Source organism: Mixophyes fleayi, chromosome 3 (assembly GCF_038048845.1).
Source record: "Mixophyes fleayi isolate aMixFle1 chromosome 3, aMixFle1.hap1, whole genome shotgun sequence".
NCBI classification, from domain to species: domain Eukaryota; kingdom Metazoa; phylum Chordata; class Amphibia; order Anura; family Limnodynastidae; genus Mixophyes; species Mixophyes fleayi.
Window position 1 is genome coordinate 230,471,852 of NC_134404.1, and position 21,992 is coordinate 230,493,843.

At 39.4% G+C, this 21,992-nt stretch overlaps 1 protein-coding gene across 1 annotated transcript in view; it reads left to right on the forward strand.

The window, feature by feature from the left end:
* SLC22A3 (solute carrier family 22 member 3) overlaps nucleotides 1–21,992 on the forward strand; it is a 201,946-nt gene that overhangs the window by 131,511 nt on the left and 48,443 nt on the right. The window contains exons 6-8 of the mRNA XM_075203271.1: nucleotides 12,949–13,046; nucleotides 16,302–16,516; nucleotides 19,025–19,133. Coding sequence (XP_075059372.1) covers nucleotides 12,949–13,046; nucleotides 16,302–16,516; nucleotides 19,025–19,133 — 422 coding nt within the window. The remainder of the gene's footprint in view (nucleotides 1–12,948; nucleotides 13,047–16,301; nucleotides 16,517–19,024; nucleotides 19,134–21,992) is intronic.

Genomic DNA, 21,992 nt, shown 5'->3' on the forward strand with positions numbered 1-21,992 from the left:
GAGACTCATGAGGAATGAGACTCCAAGATCAGGCAACGTGGTGGTGACCACAGGTGCTTAATATAGGGAGGTTGCCTGATCTGCCAATTAAGTTAAAGGGGTATACACTGAAGTATAGAAAAGGGCTGCGCATGCGCAGACCCTCAGGATGGTGGACGGCCACGGTTCCTAAATGTCCGGGAAGAGGCACTCACGGTCCGGTGAGTGACAGTACTCTTACCAGCTTGCACCTACCTTCTATACCCAGCTGAGCCAGACCATGTGCTGCCTCCGCTAGGTCTGGAAGATACACTCTGGGAGCTTCTGGTCTAACTTGTCCATCTCTCCAGTGTCCGCCAGACTCCTAACCATATCTCTTCACCTTCCAGACAGTTTATTCTTCAGTTAACACAAATCTTCATATATTAACCAATATATATATGCATATGTGTGTGTGTGTGTTCACATTTTAAAACAATACAATGAAAAACAAAACAAAACATAAATATGTCAGCTGTCACATAAAACCCTGCTCTCTATTTGACAGCTATGTTCGCCCAGATGTGACAGCCATGTATGGTCGTGTATGTAAGTGTGGACTTTACTAGCAGCGACTTCAGTTGGTAACTGTGTCACTGTATAAAGTCCTCTATGTAGTGTCTTACTTATGTGCTGGTACTGCTATAAAGGTTTTCTCAGTCACCTCAACGTCGCCCCCTAGACTAGCAAAATGCTGAAGACCAATGTATATCAATCGATTTTCCCTCTGCCAACTCACATGCCATTTTCAGTTCCCCATATTCAGCTACTTGACTAAGTGAGAAGGGCAAAGGGGTCTATCTCTATAACACTTTCTTCAAATATAACAGTATCCACTACAAGTCTGTCTAACAGTGAAAAAATCTAAAACACGAAAATTCTACATTTTCTAGGGTTTCACATTATATCGTATCTTGTGGCAAAAATCCTACTCCAATGTTCTACACAGAGATGCATATCTGTATGTCTAACCTCCAGCAATCTCCTGTCTCCACCCTTTGTGCATACATATAAAGGCACACTTCTGTACAGGAGGCACGAAACAAAAAAAAACAAAAAAAAGAAACAAAACAGATATACAATCTAAAAAACATGCATCGTATTTCCACAACAAAAAAAACTTACTGCTTAACATTAGCAGCTTCTATACACATAACACCAAACCCCTAACAGTTTCTGTAACTCATGTCAATCTAGTGTTTATATCCCTGAGTTCGTCTTATGTCAAAAATGTCTTAGCCCCATTACTGAGACAGTGTCTACATCTGTTTGTATCTCTATACAAGAGAAGAGAGAGAGAGAGAGATACTAGCATAGATGTAAAGAATGAGAAAATAGGAGAGCAACGAATAATAAGAATACAAAGATTTGAATACAAGGGTTTGAAAACAAACAGACATGCAGAAAGGGAGATTTTGCTGCAAACATGACAGCTGGATTGGACACTATGGGAAAATGGCTGTATTCATTCCACTAATCTCCTTAGCTATTCGCTAAATTATGACCCCTCCCCATACTTGACTAGGGGGTCTTACATCAACCGTGCAATCCAGTGTCGTCCGTCATTTGTTCATTAAGAACTCGGTATCACCATAACAATATACCTTTGCAACGGACTTCCTGACTTATAATAGAGAAATGAAAGATTAACTCTTAGTGACTCATACTTATCTGAAATACATAAAACGATATTTTGGAGCAAAGTATGTACATACTTCATTTTTGGATAATGATTCTCAGCCAAACAAATTCTCATGACTCACTGCAGCCTATAACAAAGAGTGTTCCAATGATCCATTGTTAATTTGTCTTTCAAAAGTAATTTTTCTATTTCTCTATCCCACCCCCTTAAGCACTAATTCTATATTTCTTTCGTCTACCCTTATCTGTGAGAAGAAAAGACAAGATAGTTATCTTTAAACAGCAAATGAAACAAACGTTTTCATTCTTTACCGTCGGGCAGCGATCAGGAAAGCAGACATATGATACATAAAACAAACAAGCAATAACAACAAAATATACTTTTAAATCAGTTTCTTTCTAAACCTGCACACTGATACTTACCACAGATTAACATTTACCCCACCTGGTTGTAGGACTACAGGTCTGACCTAACCTCTAGGGTTGGCTATGGTTCTCCCCCAAGGCATTGGCTGCTATGAGGTGCACAGGTAACTGTTGAGAAGCCTCTGAGACTTGTGTGCGCTGTCTCTGTGGGTGTCTGTGTGATTCCCCCTTAGATGGCCCAAGTCTCTTTGCTTCCGCTCTTGTCATTGTACAGTCCTTTGCTTGGTGTCCCGTTTTAGTGCATCTGAAACACTTCTTCAACTCATGTTGTTTCTTTTCCTTAAACCAGGTGTTATTATGCTGTGGTTGTGTGTGCAGTCCCTCTAGTGTTTGGATACTCACCATCATTAACCTATCACTTAGTGTCTCTTTCTGTTTATATTCTTATCATGTTCTATAGATGACTCCCTGAGAGCATCTACAGTGATCCCTCTCCAGTTTGGTAATGAAGTTTGCACCCTTGTTTTCAAATTTTCTGAGGCCATCCATTAAGACTGAAACAGCTACCTCCCTGTAGTGTACACCATCCTTTATGTCTAATAACCCAGTGTATTTGTATCACTATCAGAGCTCTAGAAAAATAGTCCACTGCATTTTCACTATCTTGTTGTTTGATAGTGAAAATTTTACTCCAGTCCACTACCACAGGAAAGTATAAGGCCAACTGAGAGATTATGCATTTATTATTTTCCTGATTATCCTCATCTGTTAAGGACTTCTCTTCCTCCAACATACAATCCTTAATAAACTTTTGTATATCAGTACTGGGAAGAAGACAGGCCCTAAACACCACTCGCCAATCTTTATTAGTTTGCTCAAGTGCATAACCTAAATCTCTAACAAATTTCTGACACTTGGCTAAATCTTTCCTAGGGTCTGGGAATTCAGACATAATTGCACGCAGTTCAGATCTAGTCTATGGACAATGCATTTCTACATGTCTTATGGGAACCACACCATCTCTGTCCGCCTTCTCATTGGGAACTGCTATTGTGCGGCAGGATGCAAACCTACTAAATCACTACATTCTGAACTAGTTGCTGGAATTGCTGTTGCAGTATAATGGATGTCTCCCCTTCTATTACTCTCTACATTATTCTCACCAATTTCAGCCGCTGCCCCTGCTGGTGGAACCGTTCCCTTTCCTTGTCCAGGTGGTGCCTCTTGCATGTTACTAGCATGGGCAGTGGCCGAAATGACGGTGGGTTCACCTTCTTCCCTTGATACCTTATATTTAACGTAAATTATAGGATACAAGTTACTGGTTACATTCTTAAAATTTTTGGTATTGGCTGTACTTATCACCTCAATCGCATTTGGCTGCGAGGGCGCATGTGCGCTCAGTTCTCCACGTTTCTCAGCGCTTACTTCCGCTGTGCACGTGCTTTTCGGCACGCCTACTTCCGCTGTGCACTCGCTGCTCTGCCACGTGTTGCCTTCCATTTGCCACAATTTTAAACAATCATTATGTTTATTTCTCACTTTTGTTGGTTTAATCAACTGTATTTTATCTGTAACATTATTCAACACCTCTGAATTGAAACCACCGATCTTTGGAAAAGGTCTCTCACAATCCTTGGTCATCTTGACCCACTTGTCGCAATATGCCGTTGCGTATGCACCATATTTCTTACACATGAGAAATCTTGCTGAACCAATAAGGCCTTCCTTAGGCAGTACATTGGCCATCTCTAGCGTATGTTTATCACTTATTTTGAACAATACCTTTTATGCGGAACACAGATAACACCGCAGTGCTCCGTCCCTTCCAGCAAACAATTTCAACCCCTTGCTATAAACAATCTACCGCTAGAGATCTCTAATGGCCTTGGACGTATTTCCTCTAGCCGCGTCCACTCGCACCAAACGAGGACCCCTGACACAGAAATATCAATGTGGGCCACAGGGCTATCAGCTCCTTGATACCCTGGCTCTACCAACAAAATCTGCTTTCACTGTATACTTTGTATACTACTTATTCAAATCATATACTTCTTCAATACACCGTATACTACTCACAATACCGTATACTACTGAAAAACTGCAACGTATGCTACTCAAAATACCACATAGTACCATAAAACCACACCATATACTACTTAATATACCGTATATTACTTAAAAACTGCACTGTATGCTACTCAAAATACCACATAATACTTAAAATAACACCGCATGCTACTCAAAATGCTGCACACTACATAAAATAACACCGCACCATATACTACTTAAAATACTGTATATTGCTTAAAATCAACACCGTATGCTACTCAAAATGCCGCTCACTAATTAAATAGTGTTCTCATTTCAAACACAACCTTGGCCGTCCAGTCCACCTTGTCAGGCAGCAGCCGATATCCATGTCTTTTCAATAGTAAATCACCTCTCTGTCTGTCTTTTTTTTAACAGTATACAAATTCTTCCCTTATCTGTCTCTTTTCAACAGTATACAAACTCCTCTCTTATCTTTATGCATACCATTCACATACAACCTTTTTTTTTCTGCACAGAAAATAGATTTCCCAAACAATGGTAATATCTTTTTCAGAGGTTTTAACAAGTGATTATATTATACATATCTAACAGACTATGAACATGATTGTTTAAACACGTGGCAATAATATCAGAAGTACACATACACTATGCAATGCAATACCTTTTAAAACGCAAAACGACAATAAAAAGAAAAATTTTTCTTTCTTGTTCCTATATTCAAGTTAGCGCTCCTTCAGATTATGCAACAGCGGACATTCGGTTTCTCAACACAGAAAGAACAAAAGGTTTTGAACACATTGCGTTCTTTCCCGTATGTCATGCGTCTTCCACCCTTTGGTGAGGAACCGAAATCCGTAAGCGTTGCATACCTTCCAATAACATAACCACCAATTCAGAGCCCCCAAATTATTAAAGTAATTCTATCTTTTTCAAATAAGCATTGCATAGGCGATTGTATTGTGTTTCCAAGGCACAAAGTAATTTTTTTTAGCAGATGCAAAATGTAACAATTCAATACATGATTATAATACAGTACAGCCAATACCAAAAGATAAATACATACCGCTGCGATCGCTTGCGCTAGCTGTGCTCCCACAGGTACCAGTGGACAGTATTTCACTCCAGAATACTGTGGTCAGAGAATGACTGAAGCCAGTGCGAGCACAGTTATATTATATACACTCAGTGTTACAGAGACAACAATGCAGATGACGTGGCTTGCTTCTATAGGTCCAGACTTTAGGTGGGTCCAGTGAAAACAGGTCATAGGCTAGTTCAAACAACCCCCTCTAAGGCTGAGGGTCAACATTCCAGATGATTCTCCCGCCCAGAAACCAGTTTAAGCTAGTCTATTTACACATTACAGTCAGTATAACTTTAAGTATTTATTCCCTAACATCACTAACTAGAGTATGCAATGTGCGATCTTTACGGCGAAAGAACCGGACAACTGCTGATGAATAGGGGATTAAAATGATATCAGAAATGACACATAACCAGAACCTTAAATAACACTAATGTGTACATATAATCATAATATATAAACTAATAATAAACGAAATACTATCTGCTCATAAATCACTGTGGATCGTAATCATTATAAATATGAAATATATAAATACCGTATATACGCGAGTATAAGTCGACCCGAATATAAACCGAGGCACTTAATTTTGCCACAAAAAACTGGGAAAACTTATTGACTCGAGTATAAGCCTAGGGTGGGAAATGCAGCAGCAACTGGTAAATTTCAAAAATAAAAATAGATACCAATAAAATTACATTAATTGAGGCATCAGTAGGTTAAATGTTTTTGAATATTTATTTCAAAGAAAAACAGTAAACTAGCTCTGTAAGTGGAAAAGAGTCAACAAAACCAATATGGTATCAACAATAACTTTAAAAGTACAAAAACCTTAGCTCAATCAGCAACCAAGCTAAAACACAAGAGTTAAAATCCTTCAAAACTGGATTCCTCCTCATCATCTGTATGTCCATACAGAGCTTCAACTCTATCTGGTGTGAGGCTATCAGCATAGACATTGTCGTCATCACAGAGTTCGCAGTCATCACCATCACTGCTGTCGTTCTCATACAAAGCGCTGTCTTCACTGCCATCCATAGCATTACTAATGCCACATTTCTTGAAGGCACGTTGCACCATGTCCTCTGGAATCTCTTCCCATGCATCACGAACCCACTTTGCTACCAATTCTATGTCGGGCTTCCTCAGATTTCCAACTTTTGTCAGTTGGGCTTGACCAGATGACATCCATTCATGCCACATCTTTCGCACACGGTCTTTGAAAGGTTTGTTTAAACACACATCTAGGGGCTGCCCACCTGGGATAACGGCCAAAGTAACTTGAGAAGACTTTGCCAATTTTTTTTATGTCATCAGATGTGTGGGCTCTGAACATATCCCAAACTAGCAATGATGGTTTTTTCTTTAAGGCTGTTCCTGGACGTCCGTTCCAAATTTATTCCAGCCATTTTTTTGTTCCGTCTTCATCCATCCAGCCTTTAATATGTGCATGCACTGTAATTCGTGGTGGGAATTTGACCTTTTTAGGCAAGGTCTTTCTTTTAAAAATAATGACAGGCCGCAGCTTAGTTCCATTAGCCAAACATGACAGAACGACTGTGAAATGGTTTTTTTCATTTCCTGTGGTTCTGAGTAAAATAGTTTTTTCTCCCAAACTTGCCACAGTTCTGTTGCTAGGAAGATCAAAGGTCATAGGTGTTTCCTCCATATTCCCAATATCTCCCAGGTCAAAGTTATGGATCCTTCTTTGTTTTATGATGAATGAATGGATTGACATCACTTTCTCTTCAAGGTCTTTTGGCAACTTCTGTGAAATCTTTGTTCTTTGCCGCAAACATAAGGCAAACCTATTCATAAAGCGGGTACACCATCCTGCTGACGCAACAAAATTTTCAATGCCTGGTGCTTTTAATTTGTCATCTTTAGCCAATTGAAGGGCACGTAAGCGAATTCCCATACGTGTCACGCAGTAACCATTTTGACGACACTTTATAACCCATTTATGCAATTCAGTCTCTAGAGCTTCATATGAAGTCGTTAAACCACGTCGAGCCTTTTTTGCCTTTGGAATTTTTTTCCAAGTCAGCTTTCATTTTCCGCCACTCCCTCACTTGTTTTTCGTCAACACAAAATTCCCTACTTGCAATACTGTTATTGCTCTCTTCTGCTCTTGACACAACCTTAAGTTTGAAGCCAGCTTCGTATGACCTGCGTTTTTGTTTTGGTCCAGGATTAGAAGTACTGGGATCCATTTCTAACAGGATAAAAAAAAACATCTAGTATTTTATGCACTTTATTATGCTCATCTTCTTTTTTTTTTTTTACTTTACTTTTATACATTCAGCTGAGACCCCAGGCTTCCACTACAGTGGAAGCACATTCATTAGAAGCAGCGGCACCCAGCAGTTATGCTGCTCTAGATAACAGTGACCCCCCCTGTCAGGATGTGTGCATTGCAATTAGTGAGGGCATCTCGGCTTCTCATCAGCACCCCTCGCCGCTAAGTGCTTTGGCGCACAGTCCAAATTCTTGAAGACACACATACTTTCGGTTGCTTTGTTTGTGAAAGATGGGTGATGATGCAGGGTTGAATATCTGGACGGCACGGTGGTGTAGTGGTTAGCACTTCTGCCTTACAGCACTGGGGTCATGAGTTCAATTCCCAACCATGGCCTTATATGAGTGGAGTTTCTATGTTCTCCCTGTGTTTGCGTGGGTTTCCTCCAGGTGCTCCGGTTTCCTCCCACACTCCAAAAACATACTACTAGGTTAATTTTTATTACCGTACTTTTGCAGAAGAGACACGTGTACTAATGTTATTATAGTAAAATGATGGAGTTGTGTTTTTCTAATTACATCTTCCAGATATAACAACAACATATGGGTAATCCATTATATACAGTTAATGGGGGAAAATACCAACAAGACATTTCACATCCCCTTGTTAAATCCTAGAGGGATATGGGGGAATGAAGTGTTAACACACAACACAAGACATTTCATTGTGTCTTTTTTGCGATAATACAACCACCAATCGTTGATGGTGACTGTATTCAACCTACCAGGACCACAATGCACGATTACAATTCCACGGACACCATACTGAAGCTAAAAGGACTACAACTAATAATATACTTATTGAACACTCAAGCGATGAGCGAGTAGTTCTACTGATGGCATGCAGCAACTTCTACATTCATGATTGTGCTGTGTTTTATCAATCAGTTTTCTTATTTATTAGAACGAGTATACATGTTGGAGATCTCCTTATTCTCGTACTGCTTAGACATAGAGAATTTCAAACCCTGGCTCTATTTTTATCTATACATTGCCTCCTTTATTGATAACTGGACTTTATCCATATGTCTGCATACGCATTTATGGTTTTTATGCGCATGTTACAGTACGGTCATTACCGGTAATTAACCTACCGGTATATATCTGTTGCTATAATATTGTACAATATTTTAATTTGCTATCAATGCACTGATTTTTTATATGTACTTTGATATTTCATTGCATATTTACATTGATATATGTGCTACAGGATATTATTTTCACAAATTACCGTATATTAAATATATTCCATATTTTTACTTTGGATATAGTATACTGTGGGCACAGAATTGTATTTTGTAACGAGGATGGTGCCTGCCTCCATAGCTTCAGCCCTTAAGTTCCACTTAAGGGCTGAAGAGAAAGAGAAAGAAAATATTAACTTACAAGTTTGGTGAGAAAAAATCAACTTTCAAGAGCTTGGTGCCTATTGCCGTAAGTTCCGCAGTGGAACGCATGTGCGTTCCACTGACCGGAAGTTCCAAATGCCGAACTTCCGGTCGGTGGAACGCACATGCGTTCCACTGCGGAACTTACGGCAACAGGCACCAAGCTCTTGAAAGTTGATTTTTTTCTCACCAAACTTGTAAGTTAATATTTTCTTTCTCTTTCTCTTCAGCCCTTAAGCGGAACTTAGGGGCTGAAGCTATGGAGGCAGGCACCATCCTCGTTACGGCCGTGCATTAGTGTCCTGGAGCATCACCCGAGTATAAGCCGAGGGGGGGCTTTTCCAGCACAAAAAATGTGCTGGAAAACTCGGCTTATACTCGAGTATATACGGTAACTAAATGTTGTAGTGCGAGTGTGTGCGTGCATATTTTACTGTGCGATCGCAGTATGCTACGTGTAGCGTGGCATACTGAGTGCAATCGCTTGATAAAACAATATTAACCAATATACTTTCGTTCATCCAATTATATGACTTCGACAATATTTTTCAAAAAGCAGTGCGAGTTGAAACATAGTGAAGTTTGAAATATGTATTTAAATATATTATATAGAATATTGATATTAGTTATTTAAATAAAAAATAACAATTAGACATGAGACAAATTCATTTTAAGTAAGATAACGGATGTCCATAACTCAAGAAGAGCAAATCAAAGCTTACAACTTGACCACTGAGGATCTTTTTACATAATTGTTAAAAATAGGAAAGGGTGAGGTGAATAAGAAAATAGGAGCAGATGGGAAAGGTAAGCTGGGGCCCTGGAACTTGTCAGAAGAGAGTTCACCAAAGAATTCAAAAGGAGCTATAATAATAGAGGTAAATAAGGGAGTCATCAGTATATAAACATAATGACATCTTTTTTAATACATTTTGGGCTTGATTCATTAAGGCACACAAAATGAACGTATTAAAAATCAGGCATACGCACGTCCAAATTCAATTACAAGCGGATCTGAAGAAACGTCTCTTGTTGAATACTGGTGAAGGTACACTCAGCCTATATGGTAGTTGCCGTATTGAGACTGACACAATACACTGCAGGATATGTACAATACATATGTGGACTATAAAGTCCCAGCAGTACGCACAGAAAAAAAAATAAACCGTTGTCACCTGTTAATAATATCGTCATTAATTAAAACATTTTTTTTAAAAAATTGGTTTTCCCCCATTATTTTTTACATGAAATACATTTATCAGAATGTTATTATTGCCTACTGTACATAAAGTGCATTTTTACAGTTTCTCTTGAGTGCAAACACATGTTCTAGCATGTATAGACGACCGTCATCACTATTACTTGGCGCTTACACCCGACCTGTAGCTGGTGCAAATGATACGACAGAAAAACATGTTCCCTAGAGACTCTCCAAGCTTGAATTGGAGTCTGCTGCATTCGCTTGAGCTTGGTACGCCTTTAATGTATATTGACTATGTGCATATGCCCTTTCCTCACTCCGTTCCGCCCATGAAATCGTAGGCTGGTGGAAATGTCCTTTGCGCTCACAGGTGGATTGCATACACTTGCCTTCACTGGCATATAATCCATTTATGGTCATGCGCATACCAGTTTAGAACAAAATACGAAACACATCAGCATTTTCTTTCCTTAATTAATCAGCGTTTTAAACACAAAACCAAACTCAGCGTCAGCCTCAATGTACTTTGACCAGGTTGAAGTGTATCAGTTAATCAAGTTTCAAATTAGAATTGATTTATTGCAAAGGTAATTATTAACATATATACCAAAAAATCGGCTGCAATTGCCATTTCTTGTGAGTTCAGTCTCCTTAATTTGCACAGTCAGAATTTAGGCACAGCCTTAGCACAGCATGTGGCCCAACATACTAATTATACCCAACCACATGAGGCACCCTCTGCTCTCTTCTTGGTGCTCTAACAGAATTAATTGCTTGACCTGCACAGACTGGATGGGGATACAGACATTCATGATTTGGCACATAGCCTTGGTCATGAATTAGTGCATTTTTCTGTTCTTGTGAATCTTTACAAAGAAGGCTAAATGCCAGTGGAACTGTTCTTATGCAAAATTCTTGTTGAGAAAAATGGAAAGCAACATTTCCAAATGTTGAAATTCTGATAATATGCTTGGTAATGGTGGGTTTCAACTGAAATGGTGAATTGTCCTTTTCCAAGATGAAGATAATAGAGAACAGACTAAGAATAACAATGAGTCAAAGTTGTCTTTCGTGGCTCATTGCAATCATTTACTGCTTGAACTGGATTTCAAAGATGACATTGAAATATGTGTCTTTCAAGAAGTTCAGAAACATATTTAGTTTTAATGTAAAAACATGTAAAAAATTCACATTATCTGTCTGCTGGTATAGGGAAAACAAACACAATGCCTGTTAACACATTATATAATAGTACTAGTATATTATTTTGAAAATTAAGTTTCCAGTTACTTGCCCTGGGGCCACCCACAGAGCTTAAGTCGGCCTTGGATATGTAACAATGCTGCTAAAACAGCTGCAGCTTTAGGCCTTTATTGCAATTCAAACTATTATTCCTTCTGACCCAAACATTGTATATCCATGGATTTTATACTTTTTTTGAAGCACAGCATGATGTTGTTTTTCTAAGGAAATTAAGCTATTAGTTGATAAAGAGGCAATTAATATTCAGATATGCACTCGTTAAGATGAAAATATCAAGTAATTAATTTAGTAGTAGTTGTTAGGGGACATATCATTTTGTTAATTTTGTGGAAATTATTTTATGAATAGAAATATGGCATATAGCTGGTTGGTTAGAATATACTTATATTATTTTTCACCTTCAGTTCAATGAGACACCAGCTCTAGAATAGTCAACTGATAAATGATAATAATAAATAATTAATAAATCTCTTTGTCAATGGCACAAAGGTTGATATAAATGTCTTACATAAGTTACTGTGCTAAGGGCCCACTGGCCATGGCACATTTTATTTTCTATTTATGGACTCACTTTTTTCACATTTTCTATTTGCTTGTATTTAGTTGCATGTTGAGGTGTTTGGGTTCAGTCCCTTATAGGTGGCCCTCTCCCCAAGTTGTCAGAGTTTTCCTCCTTCTGGGAGGAGCTGAAGAACCAGTTCACAGGGGGAAGCTTCGGCTGAACTTGTGGAGAAAGTGGCCCATCCGAGCCTTGCAGTGGAGGTTGGCCTGAAGTGTCTTAAGGGACCTTTTGACTCCATAGGTTGGGGATGTCAAGGGGCTCCCCTAGCTTTGACAAAGAAGGGTCTAAAGACCCTTGTCCCTTTCTGGGGCCTTAAGGCTCCTGGTGGCTGTGGCCCTTTCCCCTTGAGGAAGGGTCCAAACTCCTAAGACCAAGCACTGGAGATTAGCACTACACCTCAGGCTTTAATAAAAAGAAAAAAAATAGTAGTTAATGAACTGTGTTCATCCTTACTCCATGTTTACTTTGTTGTATAAACTGTATGATATCAGAACATTTAAATTTAATTAAAGAAATGTTAATCCAACATCTCTGAAGTGAACAAACTAGGATTATGTTTTGTATACTTATGTACACTATGGGCCTGAGTCAATAAGGCAAAAAAGGAGTAAATGTTCTCTGGGACAAACCATGTTACAATGCAAGGGGTGCAAATTAGTTTATTATTTTGCACATTAATTAAATACTGGCTGTTTTTTAATCTAGCACACAAATACTTGATAGCTTTATTAGTAGACTGAAATGTAAAGTTGATCTAGGACATGTCCTACCTCAACTATAAATCTGTCCCCACATTTTAAATGTACCTCCCTCTCCAATGCAACATGGTTTTGCCCAGGTGCAAATGTTACTCCTTTTATATGCTTTGCTCTCCTTAATGACCCAGGCCCTATGTTTTCAGTGTTATTGGCTACTTAAAACCAATATGTTTTAAATCTGTTTTTCTCAGTGGGGTGAACTTTGTATTGAACATATTGTTGATAAGCTGGCCACTCAAGATGGTTGGCTGGGTTTATGCCGTTTCCTCCATTTTACTTTTGAGACTTACAGCTAATTCTATATTTCTCTTTAGATAACAGTTTCTGATGAAGATGTTGTCAACCCTTCTTGCATGGACTTGGTGAGAACACCACAGATGAGGAAGTGTACTATAATTCTGATGTATGCTTGGTAAGATTTAAGTAGTAAGATTGGCATGTAAAATTCTGGGTAATTGCTATGTGTAGCTGGAAACTGTCATATGTAGATATGGTTGTATCTGTTATGGCCTACAACCACCTAGATGAGCTTTTTAGAACAGTAGTGTAGAGATCTTCAACTATAGCAGCCGTCTTTCCCATAGAGCTTTATATGCTCACAGGTACTCAGATGCCCCCAGGTCTTGGGCTCAGAGTAGTAAAAGCTCATCAAAGTTGGCCGCAACGCAGGTAGAATTGGAGGCGCTGGCCTAGGCTGGAGCTGATGGTCAGCGGCAGGCCGAGATCAAGGTCACAGGCAAATAGCGGAGTCCAGTATACAAGCCAAATGGTCAGGGCAACTAGCGAAGGTTCAGGGTCTAGGTACAGGCAAAAGGTCAGGGGAACAAGCGATGGTTCGGAATCCAGGTAACAGGTAGAGGGCCATACATAGAAAAGCAATCCAGGGAATACAGCAACATAGCATAGAGCAAGTAAGCAAACAGAGTATCTGAACGCTATAACCGGCAGGGAGGCTAAGCCCTCCCTGCCTTAAATACTGACAGCAGCCAATGAGGAGGCAAGCTCTCTAGTCAGATAATGGGACCCAGCTGTAAACTGATGATACTGCGCCTGCCTGGTAACAGCTTGCCGGGTCGCATCGCTAATTGGTTTAGGCCATGTGCCCGGCGGAGTTCTGCCCGCCTGAACGCGTACAGAGACTGCAGGAGCATCCCGACCGACGCCCTGGCATTCAGAGGAAGTGAGCCGCGGCGGCTGGAGGTAAAGTCGCGGCTCGCGACAGTATCTAATACGGGGAGCTGTACATATACAAGTGTTACGAGCCTCGGCTCGCTCCCCTCTGCTTCCTGGCGTCCCGGCCGTTGTCATGACAACCGGGACGTCACTTCCGCCTTACCCCAACTGTTGCCAAGGCAACGGCCGGGATGCTCTTGATGTGTAGCGCCGCGCCCCGGCATCCAGGGCAGCCGGGCGCGTGCGCAAATTAGAGGAATATCAGCTGGCCCATGTTTTCTTCCTGTGCCTCAGACTTTCCTATTGGCCAGTGCTAGTATTTAAGGCAGGGAGGGGCAATCCTCCCCTGCCGGTTATAGTTCCTGCTTTGCTGCTGACTAGCCTGCTGTGTTCCTGGTTGCTGTTACCTTTGGATAGATTTCTTGTTGCCGACCTTTTGCCTGACTCCTGACTTCGTTTGTTTGCCTGTGCCCTTTTGTCCTTCTTGCCTGGACTCCTACGCTGCTGATTTGCCTGTGACCCCTGACCCTGGTTTGTGTACTGGATAGTCTGTCTGCTGCCGGCCTCGACCCTTGCCTGGACCTCACTCTGATATTGCTCCTATCCTCTATTGCTGGGTTCTCCCCAGTCCGCGCACAATTCAGCTGTCTGCGGCCAAGTCTGTCCCCACCACTAGGGGCTTCAGCGAAAACCAGACTTCAGAATAGACTCCGGGTTTTGTGTTGCTGGCTGTGGGGGTTCCTATCAACAAGTTTAGGAAGTGATGCTGGGGAAGATGGAAGGGTTCCATAAATACGGTTTAAAGTGTGAAGAAAAGCCTTTTGTACATCAATTACAGCAGCTCCTCTTTGCAGGGTAGTGCAATCTGTAGACATATTCATTTGCTCCAGTAATAAGAAGGAAAATCATGGTGAGCAGAGAAGCCATTGAAGGGCATTTACGAACTTCACTAGATGCAAATCTAAAAAACATCTTGGTTTTGCACAGATGTGTTTATAGGGTCCACCAAGCACACTTCTAGGTGCACGCCTACTCTCTGCTCTTGGGACACACCTATAGAAACGTTTGTGGTGGAAAAACATGAAGAGGGTCTTGGAATTTTACATTCTTGCACAATCTCCTAACCTTTAAAAGCACCTCTTTTATTAAATTAAGTTTTTCCTTTTTTTCCTCCAAAGTTACTGCTCACTTTTTCCTCATTTATGGCGTAAATTAATCATTTCAGTACTTTTTGTATTACATGTGTTACTTTTATCTGTGTGAGTATAAACTTCAATGTTAATGTGAAATGCTGAAATAAATGTAATTATAGGTCATTAACAGATGTGCAAAAAATTGGCCATCACAGAATATGTACAGGTTTGGGATGTCATGCCTATTTTTTACAGAAATCTATTTATAAGGAAAGTGTTGCATCTTCTGATGAGAGGAGCTGGGTGGATCAATATGTTCTTAGTTAAAGGAATACTGGTTGCAACTATGTACATTCATTTGTTTTTCCCATATGCAAAAATCAGTTTGTTTTGCAGGATGACATATATAAATTAGAATTATTGGGTGGATAGTGAGCAATTAGTCAGGCATTCCCTGGTTAGTCCCTGAACGCAAAGTCTCTTATATCCTGCTAATGGGGATGCCAGAAATTTGGAGTTCATCATCATTTATATAGCGCCTGCAAATTCCGTAACGCTTCACAAATCACAGAAGCGTCCGCGGCGGTGCTGTATTGTACTACAATACAGCACTGCCGCAGACGCTTCTTTGACAGTGCCGTGGCTGCTGTACAGTTCAGCATCGCCAAAATGGAGCTGCTGCGCATGCGCAGCCGCATGCGCGGCAGTTCTCTCTCTATATATTTTTTTTGGGGGGGGGGGCGGGAAACCTCCCCTTAAAAATCCTGCATTTGCCCCGGACATAATTAGATATTTAAGAGAGTTTAAAAAGCAAAATCAGACATTTAAGTCGAGTTTAAGATTCCCATTTATATAAACAATAATAGAAGTAGATCTCATTTACAATGCACGACTGCAGAGGTGCAGTGCACAATGCTGTTTAGTGATGTCACTCACCTCGATTTGTGCTGGTTTGCCTATATTTCCACAAAAGTACATTGGTTTGTAGACAGACATTTGCACAGACGGTAAGAAATGGGTGGAGGAGTGAGGCAAAATTATTAAGAAGGGTTAAAGGTATGAAGAGGGCTAATTTTTAAGAATGTTTGCATTAGCTCTGAGTTAATGGAGATTAGATCATAGGCTATACTTTTTATGGGATTGAAATTTATAGGTGCACTTCAAGTGATACAAAAACAGCTTCAAAGACACAAAAGCAGTCCATCTACTCAGCAGTATTTTAGGAGAACAACATACATTTTTCATTTAGTGAAAAGGGTAGTTCTAAACTTGTAAGGTTAGCTAGTAATTAGAGGATGATCTTATTAATGCAATTGTACTGTAGCTTACTGTTTTTTATGATAATTGTTATTTTCTTGTAGGTTTACAAGTGCAGTCATCTACCAAGGTCTTGTTATGCGGCTAGGGATTGTGTCCGGAAGTTTGTATTCAGACTTTTTTATCTCTGCAGTAGTGGAATTACCAGCAGCTGTCATTATTCTACTCTCCATTGATCGCATTGGCAGGAAGCTTCCATTTGCATTGAGCAATGCTGGAGCAGGTGTTGCATGCTTAATAACTGCTGCCATATCAAAAGGTATTGACTGGAATGCAAGGATGAAATGTTGAAATAAAAGGCATTATGGGTTATTTATGAATGTGCAATAAAGGGGCCTCCATTCTATGGGCCTGATTCATTAACGCCACGCAAAATAAACGTATTGTGCGTTTCTTAAACAAACACGTATACACACGTCCGCATTCAACAAGGGGCGGATGTTAAGATACATATCTGTTGATGAATACGGGTCTAGGTCCACTCTGCTTTAACAGACAATACAATGTGGAATACAAAGTCTCAAAAGAACGAGCAGAAAACAGCAAACTTTTCAATTAATGTCCCAATAATAGGGATTAATGACAGAACATTAAAAAACTAAAAAAGGTTTTATTTTTATTCCCATAAAATACATTTATGAGGATTTTATGAATGTCGACTGTAGATGGATGCTTTTTTACAGTTGCTCCAATACGTGACCGTCCTCACTAATAGTTGGCACTTACACACAAGTGCACAAATGGCCATGTGAAAATATTCAAACACAAAAGGGACACATTTAATAAAGACAGTCTCAATGTCTGTTCACTCTCTCGATTAATGTAGAACAAATTGCAATCTCACAAAACTAAGCACATTAGGATTTTATTGGGACAGTTCCTGAAAATGAAATGTGTATGTGTACCTACATATGCCCGAGGCAGACAGATATACAAATTTCTGCATTGAAGAATTTATTGCATGTCTGCATTTTTGCACTTTGAAAAAAAAAATATTTTTATGGGGTTAATTCATACCTATTAATCTACTGAATATATTGGTCACCATTTTTAAGGAGTGATTGGAAAGCAAGTAATCAGAAAGTTCACAAGAGCACATCATAATATTGAAGGGACAAGTGTGCCAATCTCGTGGAAGGTAGTGACCTGTCCACTGATGTGACTGACTTGTGAAAACAGGGCTGCATGTGACACAGTGTCATGATGTGAAGAATGGAATAAAAGCAATCCGGAAGCCACAGACAGAGAGTTAGATAGGTGAAGGAGCAGGCGACGTGACATGAGTCTACTATAAAACTGATTCAGGAAATTTGTTGTGTTAAAGACACCCTAGTATCAAACAAAGTCCATATATCTAACTTGTTGAAATATGTTGAGTTATCAACCGTGAGTGACACTTGTACATAAAAATGAACTACCTTTATTGTATAAGTTAGTAAATTGACTTTCATTTCATTAGTACGGATAGGAATAGCAGTAAAACAAACATCATTCTGTAAATACATGCTGTACCTATGGGTGTATTTTTAGCATACACATTCTATGAGAACTAGCAGCATACAAGGCCTTGATTAAAAATATGTCCCTATAGGCCTCTTCAGTATGGTTGTACAGAGAGATAAAATTAATACAGTGATTCAGAGTTGAGGCTTAATTGTCAAGTTAGTAGTCGATATTAAATTACTGGGTGGTTTAAGATGGAGTCAGGCTTGATGAATGTTTTACATTTGTGCATCAATTTGGGTCATATAACATTATGGGTGGAATTCCTATAATAGTGAAGTGCCACTAGAGCCTCGCAGGATGGGGCTCTGTGGCAAAATCCCACCTGAAATCTGCTCTCATGGTGTATGAGCAAAAGTGAGCAAAGATTTCAGTTTCTCATTTACTGGAAGTGCGTACAGGATCACATTGCGCGATGCTGCTGCTACACTTCGCTGTTGATTTAATTCCCCCTTATGTCTCGCAACAGACACATGGTACATTATTAAATTGCTCTTGCTATTCTTCCCAAGGTGTTTCTAATGCCATGTGTGATTTTAACTGTGAATAAATACAGGGCACAAAACATTTTATCTCATGGAATGACTTCTAAGTGTATCTTGAAGCCATAGTTCTGCAGTGCATCGTATATTAATAAAGATATGATCAAGACATGTATATAGCTACTTGACTAAAGCATGTCAAATTTTGTTATGGTTAGTGTGCCACTTGTACCTTAATCTTGTATTGTTTAGCTTTATATTAATAATGCAGATTTTGAAAGATGCTATTCCTCAATCTTTACAGAATCAATATATAGTTTGTATTTCCAATAAATATACTAAAACTTTGCTGTTAATGAACTGTCTACAATCCCTGTTTGTAATTTTGGTTCATTTGACTGTCACCTGTTTAACATAAAGTTGAGTTTCTTATTTTTTTTGTTAAAAAGATAAAGCTCCCAGATCAGCCCCAGCATAGTGCACAGAAAAGGGCTGTTGTACCGACCATATCTGCCAGTTCTGAGCAAGCGCAGAGTGGTTTTGTGTACCATATGCTCAAAATCAGCTGATGAATCAGGCCCGATGAGTATATTTAGTTAAGTGTAAACATTCCAGTCAGTTCATGTATAATAATCAGCTCAGTAATACACAGCCTTTGCTATACACTGATTTCAAACAGTGGCTACTCATTTTTTAAATTGTCCCTAGTTAACCTTAATTTCATTCTGGGTGCTGTTTTAAGTTTACCTGCTTGTAAAACACAACATTTTTATGGTTTACAGATTTATTATGGCTAAAAATAACTTTAGCCACTCTAGGACGGCTGGGAATCACCATGGCATTTGAAATTGTATATTTCATAAATACAGAACTGTATCCAACACCACTGAGGTAATTTAAAAAAAAACTGTTTCTTTTCTGTGATTTATTTATTTATTTATGTAATGCTAATGTCATAGAAGCTGTAACATTGAAAATCACACAGTATTTCATAAATAACAGTCTCACATTATGGGCACATTCAATTAGGTCCAGGGATCGCAATTAAGTGCGTGTAAAGCGACAATACAGTACTGCAGCATCGTGAATTTCCCTTCGCAACCCTATGGGGTGCTCACGCAAACCTGGAAATTTCACTATTTTTCCATGTTGATCAACTTTACAGCCCAATTATTATTGTTATTATTAATTCTGTATATTAGATGCAAATATTACTGTTTCCATTACATGACTAAATATGTACTGAAGAGGTGTAATTAAAGTGAATAATAATAATAATAATAATGATATTACTAATAATAATAATAATAATAATAATATTTCTAAAGCTGTATACCTGTTCAGTATCTGTGTTTTGTACCCCTGTTCCAGTACTGTCAGCTGAGGAAAGGAAGATAGTGTAAAGTAGAGATGGGCGGGCTCGGTTCCCCGAGAACCGAACCCACCCAAACTTCGCCTATCCGAGTACCGAGCTAAGCAGGCTTGGTACTGTCCCGCCCATTCGGATTCAAAATCGAGGCAAAACGTCATTGTGACGTAGTCGGATCTCAGAGCTCGGTTCTCGCGATATTTAAAAAGCATAAATACCCGCCTACACAGCAATCCATCACCATTTGACTGAGGGAGAGAGCAGGGTTAGGTCACAGGCTGTATTAGAGCAGGGACAGAACAATAATCGTATACCATATTCTTTCTATTATTATTTTAATTCTGATACCAATTCTATTAGCAATTGTTAGAGCAGGAAGAGAGGAGGATAGAGGAGGCATTTTTTTTTCTATATTTTGCACTAGAAGTGCTTTGGGGTGTCCCATATTCCCCAGTGTAAAACAATAATTTTTCTGGCAGCTAAAAGTCATATTTAGCAGCAGTATCTATTGAATATTTTGCACTACAAGTGGTTTGGGATTATTAAAATGGATTCAAAGCAGTCCACATATGAGCAGGATCAGCAAGCAGGTGCTGGCACTAGTCCTGATGGTAGTGTTCCCAGTACGTCATCTGGTAAAGCCTATGTAAAAGTACATAGTCTTTTTAAATCAAGGAAAAAAACACGCACCAAATTTTTTTTTACCGTGTTGAAGCGAAAAAGAAGTGTAACTGAGGAAAAGTGTAACTGAGAAAAAGTTAACTGCCGATAAAAAATAAATTGCCAACATGCCATTCTACACACGCAGTGGCAAAGAAAGAATGAGGCCTTCGCCTTTGTCTATTAGTGGCAGATCAAGAAATGTTACTGAACCTTCTTCTTGTACGGTCACTCGTGACCAAGCAAGACCAAGTAATTTGGAGTCTAAAAGTGGTTCACAACTACTGTTACGCGTGAAAGCCAAGCTGCAAGAAAACAGTAAGGCATTAGAGGATAATGTATGCTCAGAATCAGAAATGACACCTTGCCCTGTGGAGAGTCCACCAGTGGTATGTGTAATCGTGAGCATTCTGTTAGTGTACCCATAAAGAAGGGCCCTTTCAGCAGTTCTGCTGATGTGTGCCTGAACAGCCCGAGTGTAGTCAGTGATACACCAATTGAGGATGCCACTTTGGAATTAGAAGAGGATGAGGGGGAGATTTGTGTAGGCGACGAGGGCGCTAATGATGATGTTGATGAGGATGATGCAGACAGATAGCAAATTGCCTTTCTCAATTTCTATTTATATTCTACAGTCTATAACGGCTGAACAGTTTTCTATTTTACTCCTAGTGGAGAGGAGGTCTGATGCAGACAGATACCAAACTGCCTTTGTCCATTTATTTTTATATTGTTCAGTCTATGCAGGCTGCTTTTTTTCTATTTAACTACAAGTGGAGGGGGGGAGGGTCATAGACAGCCACCAAACTACCTTGGTTCATTTATTTTTATATTGTTCAGTCTATGCAGGCTGCTTTTTTTCTATTTAACTACAAGTGGAAGGGGGGGAGGCTGATGCAGACAGAAACCAAACTGCCTTTGTCCATTTATATTTATATTATACTGTCTATAACGGCTGAATTGTTTTCTATTTTACTACTAGTGGAGAGGGGGTCTGATACAGACTGCCACCAAACTGCCTTTGTCCATTTCTATTTAACGTACAGTCAATGCAGGCTGCTTTTTTCTATTTAACTACAAGTGGAGGGTGTAATATACACCCGAAGACGATGGCTACATTGCCAATAGTCAAAGATGGAGGGGAAGACAACCAGGTTTGTCTGTGTAATTTGCAGGCAAGTGTTAGAATTACGGACGGCCTACCAGGGATTAAACAGTTTTTTTTCTTAATTTATTAGCTTTAGAATTACCTCACTTATCCAAGAAACTTGTGGAGCACTAAATTAGGTTATTTTAGACCACAAAATGCTATTTTTTACAACAATAGCAAAACAAAACCAAAACACGTAAGGGCATTTTTGCCAAAACCAAAACACGAAGGTAATCCAGATCCAAAACCAAAACACGGGGGTCAATTATCATCTCTAGTGTAAAGTGACAAATATCAAAACAGAGAAGGTTGCTCAATTCAGGGGAGAAAGTGTGCAGGCCTCCTAGGTATGTGTTGCTCTTGTGGGGGAATGCCGATCTCTTTAGAGCATAGCAGAGGTATCAGTATATGGTAGGAAGACAATCTTTGTGTAGATATGTATCAGTACAGTGTGCAAGAATTTTGGTACAGTGTGTGGAGCTCATATTGCAATATTAAAAAAAAAATGTTTGTGGTATGCATTTCAATTTATTGCCTTTGGTGTGTGATATAGATTGATCTATTTTGACTC